At 37.9% G+C, this 21,362-nt stretch overlaps 2 protein-coding genes and 1 long non-coding RNA gene across 7 annotated transcripts in view; 1 reads left to right on the top strand and 2 right to left on the bottom strand.

The window, feature by feature from the left end:
• Nucleotides 1–17,611, bottom strand: part of LOC128315156 (uncharacterized) — a 79,911-nt gene extending 62,300 nt beyond the window's left edge. Inside the window, exon 1 of the long non-coding RNA XR_008297620.1 lies at nucleotides 1,244–17,611. This is a non-coding gene — a long non-coding RNA (uncharacterized LOC128315156). The remainder of the gene's footprint in view (nucleotides 1–1,243) is intronic.
• The window catches only part of FILIP1L (filamin A interacting protein 1 like), a 297,991-nt gene extending 276,682 nt beyond the window's left edge, over nucleotides 1–21,309 (top strand). For all 3 annotated transcript variants that reach the window (XM_015065934.3, XM_027077620.2, XM_027077621.2), the window contains one exon: nucleotides 17,605–21,309. In XM_015065934.3, the coding sequence (XP_014921420.2) occupies nucleotides 17,605–17,796 (192 nt within the window). In that variant the 3' untranslated portion in view covers nucleotides 17,797–21,309. The remainder of the gene's footprint in view (nucleotides 1–17,604) is intronic.
• The window catches only part of CMSS1 (cms1 ribosomal small subunit homolog), a 376,852-nt gene that overhangs the window by 348,615 nt on the left and 6,875 nt on the right, over nucleotides 1–21,362 (bottom strand). The window lies entirely within an intron of this gene.

The following is a 21,362-nucleotide window of genomic DNA, read 5'->3' as shown; positions in this document are numbered from 1 at the left end:
ATCCCTCCACATCCCCCAAAAGACTGACTGAACTTGTACTCTGGGAAGGTTTGTGCATGAACTATCCAAGAGTATCTGAAACTAACTAAGTGTTGCCTGCATAGTCCTATCAAGTGTGCACTTACTGTATATCTTTTCATTTACATACCTGTATGGAAAATATTTACTCTGCACTTGTATAAATACATCTTTATGTATTTCATTTTCCATAACTCACATTAATTTGACTGCAACTTGTCTTGATGAAATACTTTAACATTTTAAAGCAGTAAATAATTTGTTATTTTTACCATTGCTTGCTGAATTTTTTTTTTTTGGTCATTTTGTGTTATATTTTTGCATGTATAGTATTTTATTTTCTGTTCAAAAGGTTTATTCATTCTTCCTTAAAAACAAACAGCACCTACTTCCCATTTACAGTCAACTTCTGATCACATGTTATTAGAGGAAGAGGAAGTGGTTCAAATAAATAAAGTTTATGTCTCTTTCTTTGAAAAGTGAACTATAAGATCTCTCAGGAGCAAACTTAACTTCCTTCTTGAGATGTATCTCAATATCCATGATGACCAGTAAAGTGCTTAGCACATATTAAGAACTTGATAAATGTTTACTGACAGTAAGTGAATTATATAATATTAATTTGCTTTTATAAGCACATATGAGCTGATAGTGAAAGTAAAAAAGCTTTGAAATGTGACGGAAAACCAGAAAAAGCACATTTGAAAATACAAGTTACCTTGACAATCAAGAGTTGACTGTATTTCTTCTACATATGAAAACCCCCATAAAACATATATATATATATATACACACACACATATATATATATATATATATATATATATATATATTTGCATCCACATCTGAAATCAGCCACTATGATATATACTCTTGAACACTGCTTCAAAGCAAAAGTGTCATTCTTGTCCTTCTTTCCCATCCCATCTTTTCCCATCTTTCTATTCCTAAAATAGTTTGGATTATTTAAGATATGTGCTTCCTACCTTGTTTGTAAGTCAGCTATACTCAGAAGCTTACAATGTAATTGCATTTCTCCCCAACCTCTAAACAAGCAAATAAAAGCTAAAGATAGCTACAAACACAAGTTATAGAAAAGGCATATTTTTAAAAAAATCATACATTATGTTAGTTAAGGAAAGTTTCCTCTATGATTATTGTTATGCCATTCACAAGGTAAGTGAGAAAAACTCAGCCAAAGCATCCTAAGAATTCTGATACCTACCTTCTAGGACTCTTTGAGCATGTTCTGTATTTCCATAGTTAGAGAACAACAGTTTTCAGAGGAATGTTTTAAATTATAAATCTGGTCTCCATGTCACATTCCAAAAAAAAAAAAAGGTTTCAGACAAGGTAGCTCGTTACCATTTTCCCTTTTCCAACCTCTTAACGGTCTAATTTACTTTGGTCAATTTTATTGCCAGTTACTGATTTTAAACACAATCCATTTAGACACCCAGGCAAACTGTGAAGTTCTTTAGAAGTAAAAGAAATCTTCCATGATTATCATCCGTTTCCCTGCAAAATCAATTTCATGATAGCAAAGCGAGGATTTGTTGACAGAAACACTTCCATGGTGATGAACTGCAACACCAATGCTGTGGGCTTGCATCATCATTAAATAAATTTGGATGAAAGCTGAGGCTGGTGATGAATGAGAAAGCTTCTGTTTAAACACATTTATCTTGGGAATCGGCAGTGACCCAACTGTATTACAAAATACATGATGGTCTAAATGGTTTTCAAAACTACTTTTATTTTTAAGTCACCTTGGGCTAGAACTTTAGAAGGAATGGCATACTTAATTTTACATCTTTCAAAGTAGACACTGATAATCCTGCTGCATAAGATGTTTTTCTAGATAATAATCAAGAGAGGGTACACGTAACATTTTGGAGGGTGACAAAAACTAGGAAGAATTAAAGAACAAAGTCTTTGCAGTACTTCCCAACCTTTGTCAGATAATGGCACAAAAAGAAAATATCCTTCCGCAGCACTGGATACAATGGAGAGGTAGAAATGAGCAACCGATAGGTTCCTGTTGGCTGCCCCAAGTGCTGAGGGGGAAGATCCATTTCTGGCACACCTATAACTAACAGAGTTTGAAAACTCTGGGCTATTCAATAGTTCATCCATTTGGTAAGGATTCAATTTCTTATGTGAGCCAGAACAATTCTCTACAATAATGTTAACACCACAGGATCTGTGCTTCATGATTATAATGAACAAATTCTCATTTCATCACATGCTCTACATACTAACTATTAATAGGCATCTGAAATGTAACATTACCAGAAGTTTACTGGACCTCAAGGAACCGAACTTCTCTTAGAGGTTCCTCTACTGGGAGGATTATTTTAGTATAATAATTCATATCAGCATCAAAATTTAGAAATACTTTCATACTCATAACATATATAGATTATTAAAAGTGTTACTAATTAAAATTTATGGTAAGGACAGCATCATTTCTGATAGAAAACATCTTCCTTTTTCCATAAAATCTCACATTTAAAAAAAGCATCTTCCCATTCATACGTTCTAGATCTTTTGTCCTTAATTTCAAAATTAAATTTTTCTATCCATGTGTGTTTGAAAGGTTACAGAACTTTCTTTTTAACTCATATATACTCACAGAAGAACCTTGAAAAGTAGGAGAAAGGAAGTGACATTGGAAAATCTTCATATGAAATATGTGAGAGTGAAGGTTTGTATTCTTAGAATAGGTCCATGGGAATCTCACAGAAGATAGTTTTTATAAACATCTGATAAAATCATAATTTCCTTTCATTTCATTTCATCTAAAGTCCCAGCTTCAGAACCAATTTTCATTTTACTCAGTACCTCCAATTCTTTAATTTTTTAAGCTGCAGCATCCTATCATAGATTTAAAAGACTTCACCATATTCTTCTGTCCTTTTAAGAACAGTGGCAAAAGTTTCCTTTAGGATGCCTCCGTTCTCTGGGGGCACTGGCAAAAATAAAATCATCACCAGTACTAGGACAATGTGCATCACTGTAATTGGATCTTTACATATAAAGGAAGATCTCTCTCTATACGTTCAAGATGATGAAAGGATTACATAAATCTACTCAGGAGGTCTCTGCAATTACATCTCACATTGCCAAGACATCAGGCATAGGTCTTCATGACACTCAAAGGATAAAATTATGTTGCACTGTAAGATGGTCATAAAGGGGATATTTCATTAAAAATTATTAGGCTTGAAGCCTAAGGATTTGATGATCTTTATTGACTGAGGTAGAACTCCAGACAAAAGCATGGTTTTGGTAGCTTCTTTGATTCTGAATCTTTATAAAGTGAGTTTCTTTTGAAACTTGTTTGACAAAGGCAAGAAAAGATCTTTAACAACATTCTAGTTTACCTATACCTGGTTTCTATTATTGTTTTTTCGCCAAAAATCATTTTGCTTTGTAATCCTAAGAGAAAACATAATCAGGCAAAAATGCATGCCCAAAACATTAAGATCTGTGTTTCTCAAAGTAAAATACAAGATACATGTTTGAGACTCCCAATGTCCCACCCAGATTCAAATTGGAATCTGTGAGGGTATGGCCCAGGAAGCTACACTTTTAACAAATTACTCTGCTGATTAGTATGCACCCTAAAGTAGTAATTTCATTATTTTAGAAATTCCTATATTGATAGACATTAGCAAATGTGTTCTGACTATAGTCCTGTTCAGTCAAAATAAATTACCCCTGTCCAAGGAAGTGTGACTGTTCCGCCCTCTGGTGGCTAGCATGACAAACAGCTCATTCCTCAGGTTTTCTTTTTATTCAGAAAAAAGCTTAATAAAAACTACCATTTTATAAGGTGGGAAGGTACTTAGGTTTATAACTGTAGCAAAGCATAGATGCCTGAATCTTCAGTTGAGCAGTAGCAGGCTGTCTGACACCTACAAGCTGTTTCTCCCTGAGATCCCAGGCCCTCAATAACCTTACGGCATTTCTTGGGAATTGTCCAGAACACACATTAAAGAGAGCTGTTTGGATGAACCAAAACAAAGGACTCCATTCACCTTAGAGCACAGTGAGGCAAATGCCAAGAAAGAGCAAGGAAGATAAGTGGTTCAATAAAGTCCCCAACCCTAAACCGCCTTAAATTCATTTTCATTTAGATTACACTCCAAATCCTTTCCTTTCCAACTGATGGAACTTCCACTGTGCAGTGAAATATATCCCCTAAGGGCAACACACTAGGGGTAAGGAATCCTTGGGGAGTCTAGCCGGTTAACTGGCCAACATTTCTAAGTACTTTATCATTTGATAATGAATTAACACCGTTCATATGGCAGCACATTTAAATCTGTCAACATTCTATCAGGATACCAGTTTTTATACTTAAAATGGTGCTATAAAAATGTACTCTGGGCTAACCTTTGGCATAGCAATCAGCTATCCTAGGGATAATCTTCTTTTCTTTACTTGTGGCTTCATTTTAAAATTTCACTTATTTTTTAATGAAATTATTATCAGAGAAATAAAATTTGTCTGATTAATTGAGGAAGTTTTTGAAAGCTTTTTTACTTTTATTTTAGTAAGTTCCTTTCTCCCTTATAGCCAAATGGTCCTATATGATATTTCTGTAACATTACCTAGGATTTTTTTTTTTTTTTTTTTTTTTGCCTCTGAGTTTTGTTTTGCTTTTGAAAGCCTTGTCATCTTTGCATAACTAACAATGTATACAGGCCCTAGACCTACAAAGGCTGTCTCACTCTGTGCCATCCCTTAGGACTCTGGAAAGGTGGAATGGGTTCACTGACAAACCACTCATATGTCTCAGTGACATGCAGGATATCTTCTCTTCAAAGCACCACATGGATACAACTGGTTAATACACTGATCATGACACAATGAACTACCTACCTTCTATCCAACATTGGGGCAGATATGGAGACAAAAGATTCACTGTCCCTGAAGAGCTTATTATTCTGAGCAAGGAAAGGAGACAAGAAACAAGAGTATGCGACAACATTTAATCAAGTGGCAAACTAAATTCACACAATAAACTAGAGATTAAGCAGGACTACAGTAGACAAGGCTTCACAGAGCAAATGAGACTTGAAACTGGTCAAGGAAAGATTTAGATAAGGGGAGTAACTGGTTGGGAGGGAGCATTTGAGGCTGGCAAACAGAAGATCAGGTTAGTTCATGCCTTTCCCAGTCAGCAATGCAGCTCTAAAAAAGTCATTTAGTTTTTGTGAAATAAAGACAACTGGACTTGGTGATCTCTATGATCATATCTAGTTCTAACTTCCAATGATTTCTGAATTCTTTCCAAGTCTCAACACCCTCTTTTAATCACTTAAAATTCCTTTGAGAAATAAGTTTGAGCATAAACAAACAAACCAATTATCTACATGAGTTTCCTTTCAGCCATTATATTTCTCCTTCCTCATTTTCCCACTTATAGGTGTCCTAACTACTAGATGGTCTTTAAAGATTTGTTTTCTTCTTTAAGATTCTATGAATTAGCCTTTTAATCCTCAACATATCAGCTCTTTTCTCATTAGAGCAAAGTTTTGCAACCTCAGGACTATTAACCGTATGGGTCTGGTGATTCTTTGTTGTGGAAGGATGTCCTGTGCACTGTAGGACGTCTAGGAGCATTCCTGGCTTCCACTAGATGCCAAGTAGCATCTCCCAACTGTGACAAACAAAAATGGCTCCTGACATGGCTAAATGTTCTCTGCAGTGTAAAATCACCTCCATTTGAGAACCACTGCATGAGAGAGATGGACTACCTCTATAAGCCAGTTCCTCTTTTACATGACTTGCTGCGGGAAAAATCTGACAGCTCATTTGAAAACTCTTGTGTCTGGTATGTAGAGATGAAAATCTTGAATCTGACTAAATATAAGCCTCAAAGCAACTTTAAAAATCTGCACTGAAGAGTTTAGTTGCATAAGGATTGTTTCCACTAACCTGACAGATTGGCTCAAGGCATATGTGTATTTGAATATTTGTATTTGTGTTAATACCCTGTACCTTTGTTTCAATACCAGATATAAACTAATGTTTTCAGATAAGCTTCCATTTCTCACATGCCTTCAGGAGAAATAAAAGTCTAGACAACCAACCACATTTGCCTTAGTGGGAAAAAATGGGTTTCAGGAGGATTCCTAAGAACTTAAGAGATAACCCTTTACTGTTTAGACCTTTCCAAAGAGTCCTCTTTCAGAAATTTCAACTCCTTCTGTAGTAGCTTATAACCACCAGAGGCACAAATGTCTATTAGAATACAAGCTTTCTTCATTCTTCAACAAATCACCTATAAGAATGAACCAACAAATATATTTATAAAGCACCTAATTTTACCCAGTGCTATGTGAGGCAGTTATGGAAGTGTAAGATTTAGAATCTAGGGTGGGAGTTGAGGACTACCTTAAAAGGTAATTAAGAGCACAACACAGAGAAGGAATTCTACAGAGAGTAAATACTACAGGAATTTGGAAGAGGAGCAGGTTACTCCAGGGACAAGGTTCAGGGGTTAGGTTTCAGACATAGATGAGATTTGAGCAGGGGCTGGGAGATGAGGAAGACTAAGATAAACAGAGGACAAAAGGTGTTCCAGGGTACTGTCAAGTGACACCAATGAGACAAGAATGAGACAAAAGCAGAGATGTGAGGCCAAGCAAGAGAGGAGAAAACCAGAGTTCAAGGAACAATGAGCAGGGTAGTGTGGCTTCAGCTCAGATGGTTGGGGTAGGGGTAGGCTTGAAGGGCCTGGTCCTGTCGAATGTGAAGAGCCTTGAATACAATGGCAGGGAGCACTCTGTGTCTTCAGTGAAGACTTCTGGGTAGTGAGATAATGGAAATAACTAATCCTTTATACACTATCATTTCATTTCACAACAACCCTATATATCACCACAATTTTAAAGATAAAAAATGTTTAATTCTGAGATGCAAGGAAAATTGCTTCAGGTTGTTCTATTAGTATGTGACATGAGAAAGATATAACACAAATTTAATTCTGTTGTCCCATTCTCTTTCCATGGCAACATACTGAGAAGCTACCTCAGTGCAAGTGGGAAGCATAATAAATTGCCTTTGATCCTCTCCATTACTTAAGAGCATAGACGGGATGTCTAACATTACATTCTTGCACTCTGTCTCACAAGTCTGACACTTTATCCAGAACACTCAGAATTCCCCTAAAGATACACAGGGCTTTCTCCTACCCCCTCCCAGCTGTTCCACATGGATAATTTTCTCTTCTCTCATCACGTGATCCACACTGAAAGATCTGGCTCAAGCCTTACCTTTTCTGAAAACTTCCATGATCACCACAGTCCAGAGTGATCTGGCTCCCCTTCCAACTCCTCCCATATCCCTGAGGTTATTGTTTGGGGAACAAAGGTTTATGAATGTGAGAGGCTGAGCCTCACATAAATGGGGAGGCATGGGAAAGACTGACAGGATGGTGCTGTGGATAGGACATGGGAGAAAGCAAGACCAAGGAGAAGCACAATTCCTCATCATCAGGAGACTGTTCTCAGGGAGCACTGGGGTGGTGGTTAAAGTCAACTCTATCCTAAAGCAGGGTTCGATAAGCAAAGGCACAAATGCAGGGCATGCAGAATGAGCTTCGAGGAGGTATCTGATGGGCCTCAGAGGTGGTTGGAGGAAAGGCATCAGAAGTGAGTAAAAATGATCCACAAAAAGAACATCATGACCATGCACATCAAAACTTATACATAGCAGCTGCCTTGACAGTCCTGATAGTGACCCGACACCTCCAGAAAAGGCAATCAAAGGATCAAGGTGTAGCCACCATAAAGACAAAAACCACCAACTTAGCCCATGGGTAGTGGCACTTTGGCCTTTGCAGAAGACTAGAAAATCTTCCTGGATGATATACCCTAATTTAGAGTTTCCATTTCTCAAGCAACACCATAACTTATTAGGAAAGAATGATGGTCCCAAAATCACCTTAAAGAAAAAGAAAAAGAAAGAAAGAAAGAAAAAAAAGCGTTGTGTATTTTCCCAGCTCAGGGGGAAAGTGTTAGTGTTCAGCTTTGTCAGTCTCTAAATTCTGCTTCCAATTCAGAATTAAGCATCACAAATAAAACTGACACTTCAGAGGAAAGTCTTTAAGTCAGTCTCCAATATATCTCTCAGAAACAATTAAATGCATAAAAAAACTTGCTTCATTGCAGCCACTCTTCAAACAATTCACAGCAATTCCTCAAGAGTAAATTGCTATCATTCACTATTAGTAAGTTGGCTGCTTTTCTCCTTCTTCTCTTAAAAAAAAAAAAAAAAGAAAGAAAGAAAAGAGCTATTTCTTTTCCATTCTTTGCCTTTTAATGGTGTTCTTGACTGAATTCATGGATATTAGTTTTGAGGCTGCAGAAAATTAGTTTATAGAGAGAGGGGTTAACTAAAAATTTCAACAATCCCCAAAAGGTCCATAAAACATTAGAAAAATTTAAACAACTTCAGGGTAACAAGGAGGGGGTAAATGGGTAGGGATCTCAGTGAAGAAGGATGGCATATCTCACAGTGACAGGCATAAGCAGCACAGTTTTTTTTTTTATAAAACTTTTTTCTGATTATAAGAATAATACCTATTTATAACACAAATTTTGGAAGATACAAATGCCAGAGCCACTGACTTTAGCTTCTATGAAGAGTAATGAAAGGACTAGGGAGAACAATGGACAATTATTACTATTTTTTTAGGCCAACTTATCAACTATGGCCCTATTCCAGGTTTTCTCAGACTGCCAATGTGGAAGGAAATGTGCTCTGGGGGGGTCATCCTGTAATTACCGAATGCCCCTGTGCCAAGGAGTGGCAGACCCCCCCCCCCACAGAGTACAAGTTTATGTAATCTGTCTGCTCAGCCCAGACACAATGGTAGAGGGGCCAGTGTGGTCACTGAGGAGAGGGGCAGGATTTCCTTTCCTCCCTGCTAGCCAATCAGTGCTTGGATAATGATTCAATCACTAAGCATTGTTCAAGTACTGGGAAGAAATATCTCCTTGGGGGCTCCTTTCAGAACTAGTTACACTCTTATCAGTAAGATTGGTGGACTTGTGGCAGGGTGGGTGTGGGGGATGGAGAGGTGCATGTGGGCAAAGAATAGGGCCCAACAAAACTCACCTCTCAAACTATGGGAAAGGAATCTAGAAGTATCTATCATAGAAGAAGAGAGTGGAAGATGAAGAGCAACTATATTTTCCCCTTGTGCTCTCAGTCACTTGAATGGTATCAACTATTTCTCTATGATGATTCTCAAAGCCAGATCTCCAAGTTTTCAATGCCTACCAAAGAGTTCCACATGGAAGGTCCAGTTATACGTCATACTTGGCATGTGCCCACACCCCAGTGCACTGCTGCTTTTGGGTTCCTTTCTGTCTCACTTCTGGTGATGGTCCACCACCTTCCTTGTTGCCAGGGTTCAATATCTGGGAGCCATTCTCCACTTTTCTGTTCATGCCCCAGATTTAGTCAGCCACTCTGCCCTGGTATTTCTTTCTCTGTTATTTGTGCTACTCTCCCTCCCTCTTTTATTTGTGCTACTACTCCCCACATCCAGACCTCAGTACAGATGGTACTGTAAAATAGTTAATCTATTACATTTAACCCCTTACCTCTCTAATCCAACCTTTGCTCATGTTGCTAGTGAGCATACTGTCCTGATCTTTCTACAATACTGTCCTGATCATGGCAATTCTCCAGTCCTCTCCACCCCCCCCCCACCCAAAAGAGCACTTACTTCGCACTTATATCACTGAGTATATCACAAAGTCCAAACCTTCTAGATTAGTCCTCCATCTCTTGCCTCATCTCCTTTTGAAACTGGACGAACCCTGTATCCTCCTCACCAGAACACAGTACTGACCATCCTCCCACATACAACTGAGCTTTCTTACCTCACACCTTGTTCATGCTGTTCCTAAGGATAGAATACTCTTGTCTCTTTGTTCGTCCTATTGAAATCTTACTCCTATCTCAAGGCCAATACCTCTGGAAAACCTTCCTATTCTTCACAGTCTTCCTCCAAGTTTCCAAAATGCTTTTGTTTGTACCTCTATTATAGCACTTCGTTTTGCCTCTTTTTATGCTTATTTGTTATCCCTCCTATACCATAATCTCTTGAGAGGAAGAATCTGCGATCATTTATTTTTAAAACTCTTATATCAATGTTTCTCAAATGCAGTCACTGATCACCCTTATAAGAATCACTCAGGACTCCACAGATTTCCATGTGCCTAGACCTCTGGAAACCAATGCTGGAAATCTGCATTTAAACAACATGCCTGCTTCATTCTTGGGCTTATAAAGTTTAAAAGCCACTGTACTACATTACCCAGAATGTAAATACTGCTGGTGGTAGGTATTCAACAAAGGCTCATGTGGCTAACAACATACCTGGTGGGCACAGCTGGCTTGCATTTGTTCTTTTCATAGACTCACAGAATGTCAGGGCCAAAGGACTTCATAGGTGCTATAACTGCTTCATTTTTTCAATTAAGAGATAAGAAAAGAAGAAAGAGTAGAAAATAGTATCTTTTCAGGTAAACTCTAAAAAAGAAAGACTCATAACAATCAGACCAAGTAGGATAAAGAAGGAAAAGAATGTGTGAAGGGGCAGATTGTGTGAAAGGACAATTGTGGGTCAGATTGGTTAGAAACATGGCCCAGTAAACATCATTGCTTGTCAGCTGCCTCAACTCCTATGCTTGGTAACATGTCTCCAATAATTAATTAGAGAGGGGGAAAACAAGGGGTAAAGCAGAAAAATAAGAAAGTTAAAATAACCAAAGAAAATAAGTTATGATTATTATCAAGAAATAGGCATCTTAAGAGATATAAAGAAAAAGACAAAATTCATAACATTAACATTGTTAACAACAAACACTTATCTGGAACTTTGATGTGCCATGGGTCTCTCCTACTCCCCCCCCCCCCCCCAAGAATGTAGGTACCAAGAAGTAGGTACTCCAATCTCCAGATAAGGATTACAGATGAGGAACCTGAAGTCTGCAAGTCTGAAGTCTTGCCTGAGGACACACAGCTAGTTGATGCCAGAAACAGAATGCAATCCCAAGCCTATCTGGCACCAGAGCCTCTGCTCTAGCCACTAACCCAAGGCTGTTGTAAACTGTCAGCCTGTGAACGATCAAAAAACCCCTTAAATGGTTGCAAATGAAGATATGGGGAGGAAAGAGTGGGAAGAGTACCAAAAAAGAAAAAAATATCTGAGGTAAAAAATCTGACAATGAATAACAAGAAAGGGGACGTGTGCCTGGCTGGATCAGTTGGTGGAGTGTGCAACTCTTGATCTTGGGGCTCTAAGTTCAAGCCCCATGTTGGGTATAGAGGTTACTTAAAAATAAAATCTTAAAACAACAACAACAACAACAACAAAGGGGACAAACAAAGAAGACAAAAGTTCAAGGTTAGTGTATTTATTTTAGCATACTATTTCTACATGAGATGCTATGTGTCTGGGCACCAAATGGAAGCAACTGGGTTAGGAAGGATTTTTGAAAACTATATTTCAATGTTTATTCTCAGACTCCCTCACTGCCCATGGTGTAATTACCACAGAGAGATTGGGATGTGACTAGGTACAACCACAAACCATGTTACATTATAAAATAAAGGCATCAATTTCCTCTAACTTCCTCAGAAATCGGACAACTCTTTAACATAAATCATAGTGCTGCAACTCTATTTAAAACCAAATGTTCTCTTGCAGGAGGTTAACAGGAATGAGCTAATCCAACTGCAGAATTTCCTTTTGAAAGACCTCTTACCATATAAAACTGTAAAATGTTTAGTGATAAAGTTTTATTGCATAATGAGGAAGTTCGGAGAAAGTCAAGAAAAAAAAAAAAAAAAAAGCCAAAGCAGCATATGAAACTCTGGGCTATCTGCCATATTCATTATCTATTATTTCCACTTTTTTTCTTTATACAAATTAGTAGTGATTTACCAAACAATACAAAACATACACACACACACACACACACACACACACACACAAAGGCAATAATATTTCAAAGATTTTTTTTCTAGTTTATCACTTCCTCCCTTTCATCACCACATATATCATAAATACTTGTGTCCTTTCCCATTAAAAAGAGATAAAAACCAAAATACTAAATATTGTCGTTCTGATAACACAGCTGGGTCCCCGAGGGAGTCAGGTAGCCCTGAATCTGCCCCTCACTGCGTCACCCCAAAAACCACAAATGATAGGAAGTCTCTGGGAACGTTCATCCTTTCAACCTCCACAGCTAAAGGTGTAATGAGGGGTCTGCTGCAGTCCTTGTAGTCAGGAACACTCCTGAGACACCACTGCTTTCTTAGACAATATGTTGCCAATGCAACACCAAAAAGTTCAAAGCACTTACAAAAGAATTTCATTTAGAGAAAGGGAAACATCCTGACTCCAGCTGCCTAACAAGGATCTAATAGCTCCCCCATAAATGCTGATTCTGACCTGGTATACTTTCAGATGCTTGCCCTCTATGATAATATGAAAAAGCACAAGGATCAGGTAGAAATTGGGCTATTGAATTATGACTTCAAATAAAAGAAAATATTTTCACCTTTCTGTACTTCCTTTGGTCACAAAGTCTCACTGCCATTTGATGACTTACTGTAACTAGGGTGTCTTGTAGACCACTTGGTTTCTTTTAAGAAATCATGGACCAAATAAGCCAACATTTTAAGAATTTAGTGAATACATTCCACACATATACTCCTTTTCTTTCTACTGCTCCCTAGATAAAACCAATGCCGCTGCCTTACTGAACTTGGCATCCTTCAGACCTGTAATCCATTCCAAATCCCAATCTCCATGTTGAACTGAGTTAAAACATTAAAACATCTTTTCTTCTGTGAATGAGTTTTCCAACTTGCTTAATCTCCTCCAAGACATCTGCTTTCTGATGAAACCCAGGAGCCTACAACTCTGAGTAGAATGTTCACTGTGTGGTCTTAAAACAGACATATGCATGGATTCCTCTTGCAATATGCACTCCAAATTTGGATAAAACTTTCTTGGAACTATTTGACATAATGTTCTATAAAAATTATCCAAGAGATGACACATTTTGAAGTTCCATACCTCATTTACTGAAATACATCCAAGAATAAAATTCATATGGAGGGAAAAAAACCCACAGCATCATTTTTTAAAGATTTGGTTATTACATCTAGGACTGTTCTAATAAAATAACTATCCTTTGCTGCCATCTAGAGGTAAAAACTATGTAGTGAAAATGAGAGTTATTTAAGTTATTAAGAAAACAAAATTAACTTGCACTATTCATGGCCTAGAAACAATGGGAACCCAGTAACTTTCCAGCAACTAAGCCTACAATGACCATCATCCCAAGCCACATTGTCTTCACCAAAGCATACCAGTATAGCTTAAAAGAAGCTGTACCATATTGTGTTCCATACCAATTGGTTTATCAGGTACATTTAAGTTCTAAGTAATCTGTGGTGCTCATTAAAAATTCACATACCCATACCCTACTCCTAGACAATCAGAGTCAGGAGGTTCTAAAATGGGATGCAGACATCTGCAGTGTTTTAAAAAAACCCCTACAGGTGGTTTTGATGAACACCTAGAAAATGCTGGGGCCATGAAGCCCTGGCCCTTCACAGTGTTGGACTTCCCACACCCACGCAAGACAGGGTTCCAGTGAAAAAAAAACTTCTTTTTATTTTTAAGTAATCTCTATCGATACCCAATGAGGGGCTCAAACTTACAACCCTGAGATCAAGAGTCACATGCTCCACTGAGCAAGCCAGCAAGGCACCCCAAAACTTAAAGCTTACTTCTAAAGGAGGTTCAACTATGGCAGTGTCTTTCAAAGTGTGGCAGGCTGACCACCTGCATCAGATGAATCACTGAGAGTGTACTAAAAATGTGGATGTCCGGGGTCACCTGGGTAGCTCAGTTGGTTAAGCATCCAACTCTTGATTTTGGCTCAGGTCATGATCTCACAGTTCATCAGATGCAGCCCCGCATGGGGCTCTGAGCTCACAATGCAAAGCCTGCTTGGGATTCTCTCTCTCCCTCTTTGCCCCTCCCCCTATTCATGCGCCTGCATGCACGTGCACAAAAGCACACACTCTCTCATTCTCTCAAAATAAATAAATAATTTTTAAAAATGTGGATGTCTGGGCACATCAACAGACAAATGAATTACAATTTCTAGGGGTAAGGCCCAGGAATCAACAATTTAAATGGGATTCCAACATAGATTTTTGTACACTAAGTAGGAGAACCAATCTAAATCTTGATAAAGCTAAAGGATATCACAGAAACCTATCTTGGAAAGACTATTAATGCTATGGCAACAAGATCAGCCAACTTGAATTAGTCCATCACTCATTTCAGTTGCAGCTGCCACTGCTTGTTCATGGTTTGGACAATATGGTTGATGTTCACATAGTATTCTGATTTCTGAAGTGTTTCCTTCCTTTTTTATCTCTTAATATAACTTGGTGTTGTTTTTTCCTAGTTGTACACTTATTATAGAAAATGTAGAGAATACAGAAAATAGAAGAAAAATAAAAAGCACCTATAACTCCACTAACCAGAATTACCCCCTAACAGCACTGGTATATTTTCTCCTAGTATTTTCTCTTCAAACATACAGAGTTCAAACATGTATATAGTTTTTAATCTGTCGCAAACTATGAGTCTGGAGTTCTCTCTTGTCTAGCAAGACAGTGGATGCAGAATTGAATACGAGAGAGGCTGATGTCTGGGAGGAGATAAGAGCCACGAACAAGGGTTTTTCATGTCCTTATTTATTGAGCTCAAAAGATATTACCTATGTGGTGAACATAAAACAAGATCTTACACATGTGAACATGGAGAAAACAATCAGACAGTACTCATTAACTTGTGTAATAAGCAAAGGGTCTAGGGGGCAAGTGGAGGTTGTGATCTAAGTACAATAGTATAATGGCATCAGATGGAAAGTAATTTCCTGCAGGTGATATAACAAGTTACTTGTGATCCCATTACAATAATTCGCTAGCTAACCCCAAGAGCTTTTGCCCCTTGGTGGCAGCTTTCCGCCCTAAGCTTTTTTCTAAGCCTTTTATCTGGATTAGAAAAGTTCTACTTATGTATGTAAGTAGAACCTATTCCCCCACATTAATCCTGTTTTTAACATTTCTGAATAAACATTTTCCTATATCTTCAAAAGCATCATCATTATTTAAAGATAGTATAATACTTTCACGTGATTATAATGTAATAAATAGTGTAAACTTTTGTTATAAATAATGCACAAATGAATAGCCTTGCTATTTATAATGCATCTGTAATTCATCTCTGATTATTTCCTAAAAAAGATTCCTAGCAATAAAATGAGTGAGTCACAGGATGTCAGTTTTAGGGATCTTGATACATGCTACCAAACTACTATCCCAGTCATTGCTGAGGCCACCCATCTCACCAAATCCTTACTGGGCACTGAGTTTTATTATTTAAAAAACAAACAAACAAACAAACAAGATTCTGCCTATTTGAGAGGTAAAAATATGGAGTATTCTGGCACTGGAGACCATGAGGACAGGATGAAAGGAAGGAATACGAATACCATTTACAAAATGAGGAGAGTGATATCAGAGTATTAGCATATCTTTGCTATGTTTAGGATTAAGTATCAAAAAAATGTCAATAAGATGGGGCACCTGGGTGGCAAAGTTGCTTAAGTGTCTGACTCTTGACTTCAGCTTAAGTCATGATCTCCCGGTTTATGGGATCAAGGCTGGCATCGGCCTCTACAATGACAGAGCAGAGCCTGCTTGGGATTCTCTCCTTCTCTTTCTGCTCCACCACTTCTTGTGCACTCTCTCGTGTGCTCTCTCTCTCTCTCAAAATAAATATATAAACTTAAAAAAACATAAAAGTAATTTTTTTTAAATGTTAGTAAGAACACTAAGGTGCAAAAACTCTTCTAGCAGCTAGGCATACAGAAGATTGACTAAATGTACCAAAAGAAAGCATATGAAGTATATGCACCATATAGTTATCCTTAATTGAAGGATTCATATTTTTAGCTAAGTCCATGTAATGTTTATTTGAAAATCTAAATATGGTTGCTATAAAAGTTAGACGGCATTTCAAGTAAGTAAATATTTATACAAAACAAAAAGACTTTACTGTACTTTACCAGTATAATAAAAACATGGAAACAAATTTCTATAGAATGGAAAACAATATAAGAAGGATTCCCATAAAATCAGTATTAGAAATCTATGATGAAACCGCAATGCCTTTTAAAAGATGTATATATTTTTTAACTTTTAAAAATATTTATTTATTTTGAGAGAGACAGAGAGAGAGAGACAGTGTGCATGAGCAAGCAAGGGGCAGAGAGAGACTGGGACAGGGGATCTGAAGTGAGGTTTGTGCTGACAGCAGAAAGCCTGATGCGGTGTTTGAACTCACAAACCATGCGATCATGACCTGAGCGAAGTCGTACGCTTAACCAACTGAGCCACCCAGGCATCCCTAAAAGATTTATATTTTTCAGCTCATAGTAAAGAAAGGATGATGCAACCAAAGAGGGAGAAAATAATCATCATCACCAAATATGGATTACAATGGGAGAACTACAGTTAGCTGAGATATTTTTCCCATCTTTTTTACAAGTATTTTTATCCAAGAGTATTTTTCCCTAATAGATGAAAATAAGAGTATATCTCTGAGTATGAACTCAATCAAGCCTTTACTCTTTCACACTCCACAACTCACTCTCCCACTCAAGATCATTCAACATATCTGTGACTCTTCCCTCACTCCTTATATATTAACAGAGAACAAATATTAATACAATGCTACCTCCACAATGTGTCTTCCCCCAGACTTTGTCCTTCCTATCCACTCCATACCACCCCCCTTCCCCAACACATAGAGTTTGTAGAATCACATACAATTTTCCCCATCTAGGCCCAGTCTATGGTCCGATTTTGCCTGTGGAATACAACCTAATTTGAAGTCACTCCATTTCTCAACTGGGCCCAATTTCCTACCTCAGTGACACTGCCAAAAATATTCTCTCATCCCGGTGCCAAAAGTATTCCTTTACTCTAGAATACCCTCCCATTCCTGCTATTAAAAATTCCTGCTATTAAAATTACCCTCCCATTCCTGCTTTTAGAGACTCAAGTCAAATGCTACTTTCTTCATGAAGCTCTCTTAGACCCCTCGGTTGAAATTAATATTTCCCTGACAATCTCAAATCCCTTTGAGATTAATTTGGGCACTACTCTTGCTTATCCCCCACTATACTACGATTGCCAAAAAGCAAGAAACAATCAATTTATCTCTATATTTAGTACCGTCTACTATTGAGGGCCTTGCACACAGCACACTCAACACATGCTGGCAGAATTGCTTTAGTAAATATTTTTCTTCAACTTGACAGTCTTTAATCTGATGTGTCCCCAGAATCTAGTGTTTCCAAAGAAGTCAAATCCCAGGCTGACTCTATGTCCTTTACAATGTCTGGTTCTCCACCAGCTGTACCATTAACTACCTTTTGTTCTTCTGTTTAATTCAAGATCAAGGAGGTATGCAAGCAGAGAATCCCAACACGGATCCCCAAACCAAAATCTACAGGCAACACTAAGCTTTCCCCTAAAGCTCCCCCAGGGCCTATGGATAAGTCCATTCACCACACTGGCTGTGGGAAGCTACACATCATAAGGACTGTCACCTCTAACACTTTCCTCCACATGGGAGGGAAAAGGTAAGTCATACCAATGCACTGTCTGGATACATCCATCTACAGAAATATCTGGAAAGCTAAAATTACCAGTATGAAGGCCAAAGAGGAAAGGCCATCTCTCTAAGAAATGGTGAAGTGGCAAAATGACAAATAATGCATTCACAGGTTGCTGGACCCGGTAAACAGGATCCTAAAAGAGCAGCGCATCTATGATTGTTTTACCTGTAGTGTGTATTTTTATATACACACAAACAGGAGTACATAGCCCAAATTCTTCCAATTCCTCATTCTATTTGTAATCCACTCCAAAGTTGGACCTTTTATCATTACCATGGGGTATGACTGAATTCATTAGAATGGTTCAAAAGTTTTCTGGTGAACTCAGAAGTAACTCTTTCATTTCACAGAACTTTACTGGATATTTTGCTAAGAGGATATGCTAGCAAGAATTCCTAATCTGCTTCAACTAAGTCAGATTATTTCCATCAAAATGGCAGCACAATTAAAATCATACTTTAAGGTCTAGAACTATGATTTCTTTACAACCAGGAGGAGAAAAAAAAGTGGTAATTCTTAGTTACAAAGAAGAAAGGAACAACAAAAATGAGTAACTATTGAATACATCCTTTGTGTCGGACCTGATAATCACTGGTGTAATATACACACTTGACTACTGGCAGTTAGTCTTCTGTCCATTTTTTCTAGTAAGTTGCCCTTTCTATATATGCCCGGCCATGGAATCACTTTGCTAGACTTATAAGGAAAACCATTTTAAATCGGCATTTCTGCTTTCTAAAGCAATCAGGACATTTAAGAGTCAAAGGTCACCAATACTGAGATCTTTTAGGGAGATACAAATCACTGTCCTGGGTGTTTAAAAAAAGGCAACAATTTATCATCCCATCAGACATTCTTCAATCACATCACTTCCCCAAATCAGTGCTATAGAAAAACACAGTCAACTCAGCAAGACTCAAATTCCAATCCTAATTTTTTACTCATTTGACAATGAGCTTGGCATTCATCGTTGTAGGCCTTGAGTTTCTTGTATGTAAAACAAAAGAGCTGAATAATTCTTTAGGTACCTTGCAGTTCTGATAACGCATGAATACGTCCAACTAAGAATGTTGAATTCCACCAGTCATCTACAAGGCGAGACTCACTCCCCTGGCAGTAGTAAGCTAAAGTAATTCTTTCATCACATTTAAAACTCTCTTACTCAATTAAGAGAAAGGTGTGTATAATTCAGTGTGGACAGAGCAACACAATAATGTTACAAGGCATTTTAAAAAATATTTATTTTTGAGAGAGACAGAGAGGGAGCTAGAATGAGAGGGGAGGGGCAGAGAGCGAGCAAGACAGAGGATCCGATGGAGGCTCTGCACTGACAGCAGAGGCTGATGTGGGGCTCGAACTCAGGAACCACAAGATCATGAATTGAGCCGAAGTTGGAAGCTCAACCGACTGAGCCCCCAGGTGCCCAGACAAATAAGGCATTTTTGACATGAGAGACAGAGGTATATTGCACTAAGCGGCAGTCAGGAAAAAAAATTCTATGAAGAGCATGATGCAAGGATCTCTGTGATTCTGCACCAAGAACTGGAGACATGATCCTGGAAGAAATCCTGAAGGACAGTGCTTTAACCTTCTATCCTGGGATGGAGCCAGGAATACCATTCTCCACACTCATCCAGCCAAGCCTGGTTCAATGTGCTCATGTCACTGTACAAACACCCCTGGCCCACTCCAATTTCAATGAGGAGGAACAGGAAATTTGGGTAGCATTGAGCTATGAAAGCTAAAGAGAGAGATGATGTGCAGCAGTCCCAGCAGGCAAGTGGCAGAGGGAGAATGCAGAGGAGGTCAGGTGAATTAAAAGCCTAAAGCAGAAAAGCCTAAGTTGAAAAGCAGTAAGAGACTAGTGGAAGGGAGTAGACTACAAAAGAAGGTGATGAAGCTCTAACATAAAAATAAGAGAGAAACAGTTCAAAAGGAAGTGCAGAGTAATAACAGGTGGATGTTGCAATGGGAAAATGTGTAGAGTGCTTAGTGCCATGCCTGCATTATGCAGGTAATGTTAAGTGAACAGAGAATGAATGAATGAAGGAGAGAAGGGCCATTCAGTCAACATATAAGTGAGAAAATGTGCTAAGAGATGATAATGGTATATGATAGGGTCTGGAAAAGCAATTATGCCAGGTGACATTCAATACTGATAATTATGCTAAAGGAGATAAAAAAACAGATTGAAACTGAACAGATTGAAAAGAAGCATAAAACAGGAAAAACAAGCACCAGAAATATTCCCAGAAAAGCAAAAGACCCTGGGAACGTTTTTACCTTGTAGAGGAGCACAAAATATGTTGCATGTTGGATATTTCTAAATGGTTTTCTCCTAGGTCAGGAGACTCCTTAAAGTGCCATGCCAACCTGCCATAAATTAAAGAGAAGCAAGAAAAGAAAGACAAGATACTGTACAAAGTACTAAAAAAGAGTTGGAAAATAGTGACACTTCTATGGCAAGCACTAAAATCCTGTATTTAAATGGTAACAGTTCTAATCCAATTAAGACAAAAGTCTTTAAAATAACAAAGTCTATTTCAACAAAAGGATCACAAACCAAAAACCAAGCTAATTTTTTTAAATTTTTTTTTTATGTTTATTTATTTTTGAGAGAGCGAGGGACAGAGCGTGAATGATGGAGAGGCAGAGAGAGAGGGAGAGGGAGACACAGAATCCGAAGCAGGCTCCAGGCTCCAAGCTGTCAGCACAGAGCCTGATGCAGGGCTCGAACTCATGAAATGCAAGATCATGACCTGAGCTGAAGTCAGACACTAACTGACTGAGCCACCCAGGCACCCCAAACCGTGCTTATTTTACAGCAATACGTGACACAATAAAAACGCATAAGCAGCTTACAACTGGGAATACTATTTGGAGCTCAACAAAATGGTGTTTGATCTGTAACACAACTGAAACATGAAGAATCTTGTCTCCTGAACATAATCCTATTTCTGCAGAAATGCGGACCCTCTGAAAACAATAAAAATAAAAGAATCTATCCTAATATAAATTTTAAGTTAAATTTTTAAAAGAAAGCAGATAAAAACCCAAGTGAATAAAAACAAATCCAATTTGTAACAAGAATTTTAATAACCTGAAACTTTTGTGCTGGAGTCCTTCCTCAGCCCTTCATTTGTTTAGCTTCAGTGATTTCTGAACTAATTCCCTTTTAACTATTTGGAATATAGTATCTGTTTTAATAAGAATGTGACTAATCTAATATATGACTGATAATAATGGACTAAGTAATGGAGTAACTGATGTAAAATGCAATCCTCTCTGGAATATGTTTCAAATTCCTATTTTAAGGAACATGTGACATACAACTCAGGTTCTGACACTGAATCTGGGGCAGGGGTATGCAAACTGCAGCCCACAAGTCAAATGTGGCCATAAACATCTGTTTATGTATGCCTTGCAAGTTAAGAATAGCTTTTACATTTTCAAATAGTAAAAAAAAAAAAAAAAAGAAGAAGATGAATATTTTACAAGATGTGAAAATTATGTGAAATTCAAATTTCATTGTCC

The sequence above is a fragment of the Acinonyx jubatus genome, chromosome C2 (genome assembly GCF_027475565.1).
Source record: "Acinonyx jubatus isolate Ajub_Pintada_27869175 chromosome C2, VMU_Ajub_asm_v1.0, whole genome shotgun sequence".
Lineage (NCBI taxonomy): Eukaryota > Metazoa > Chordata > Mammalia > Carnivora > Felidae > Acinonyx > Acinonyx jubatus.
The sequence above is the reverse complement of the archived record's forward strand: the minus strand, read 5'-3'. Positions and strand labels throughout refer to the sequence as shown.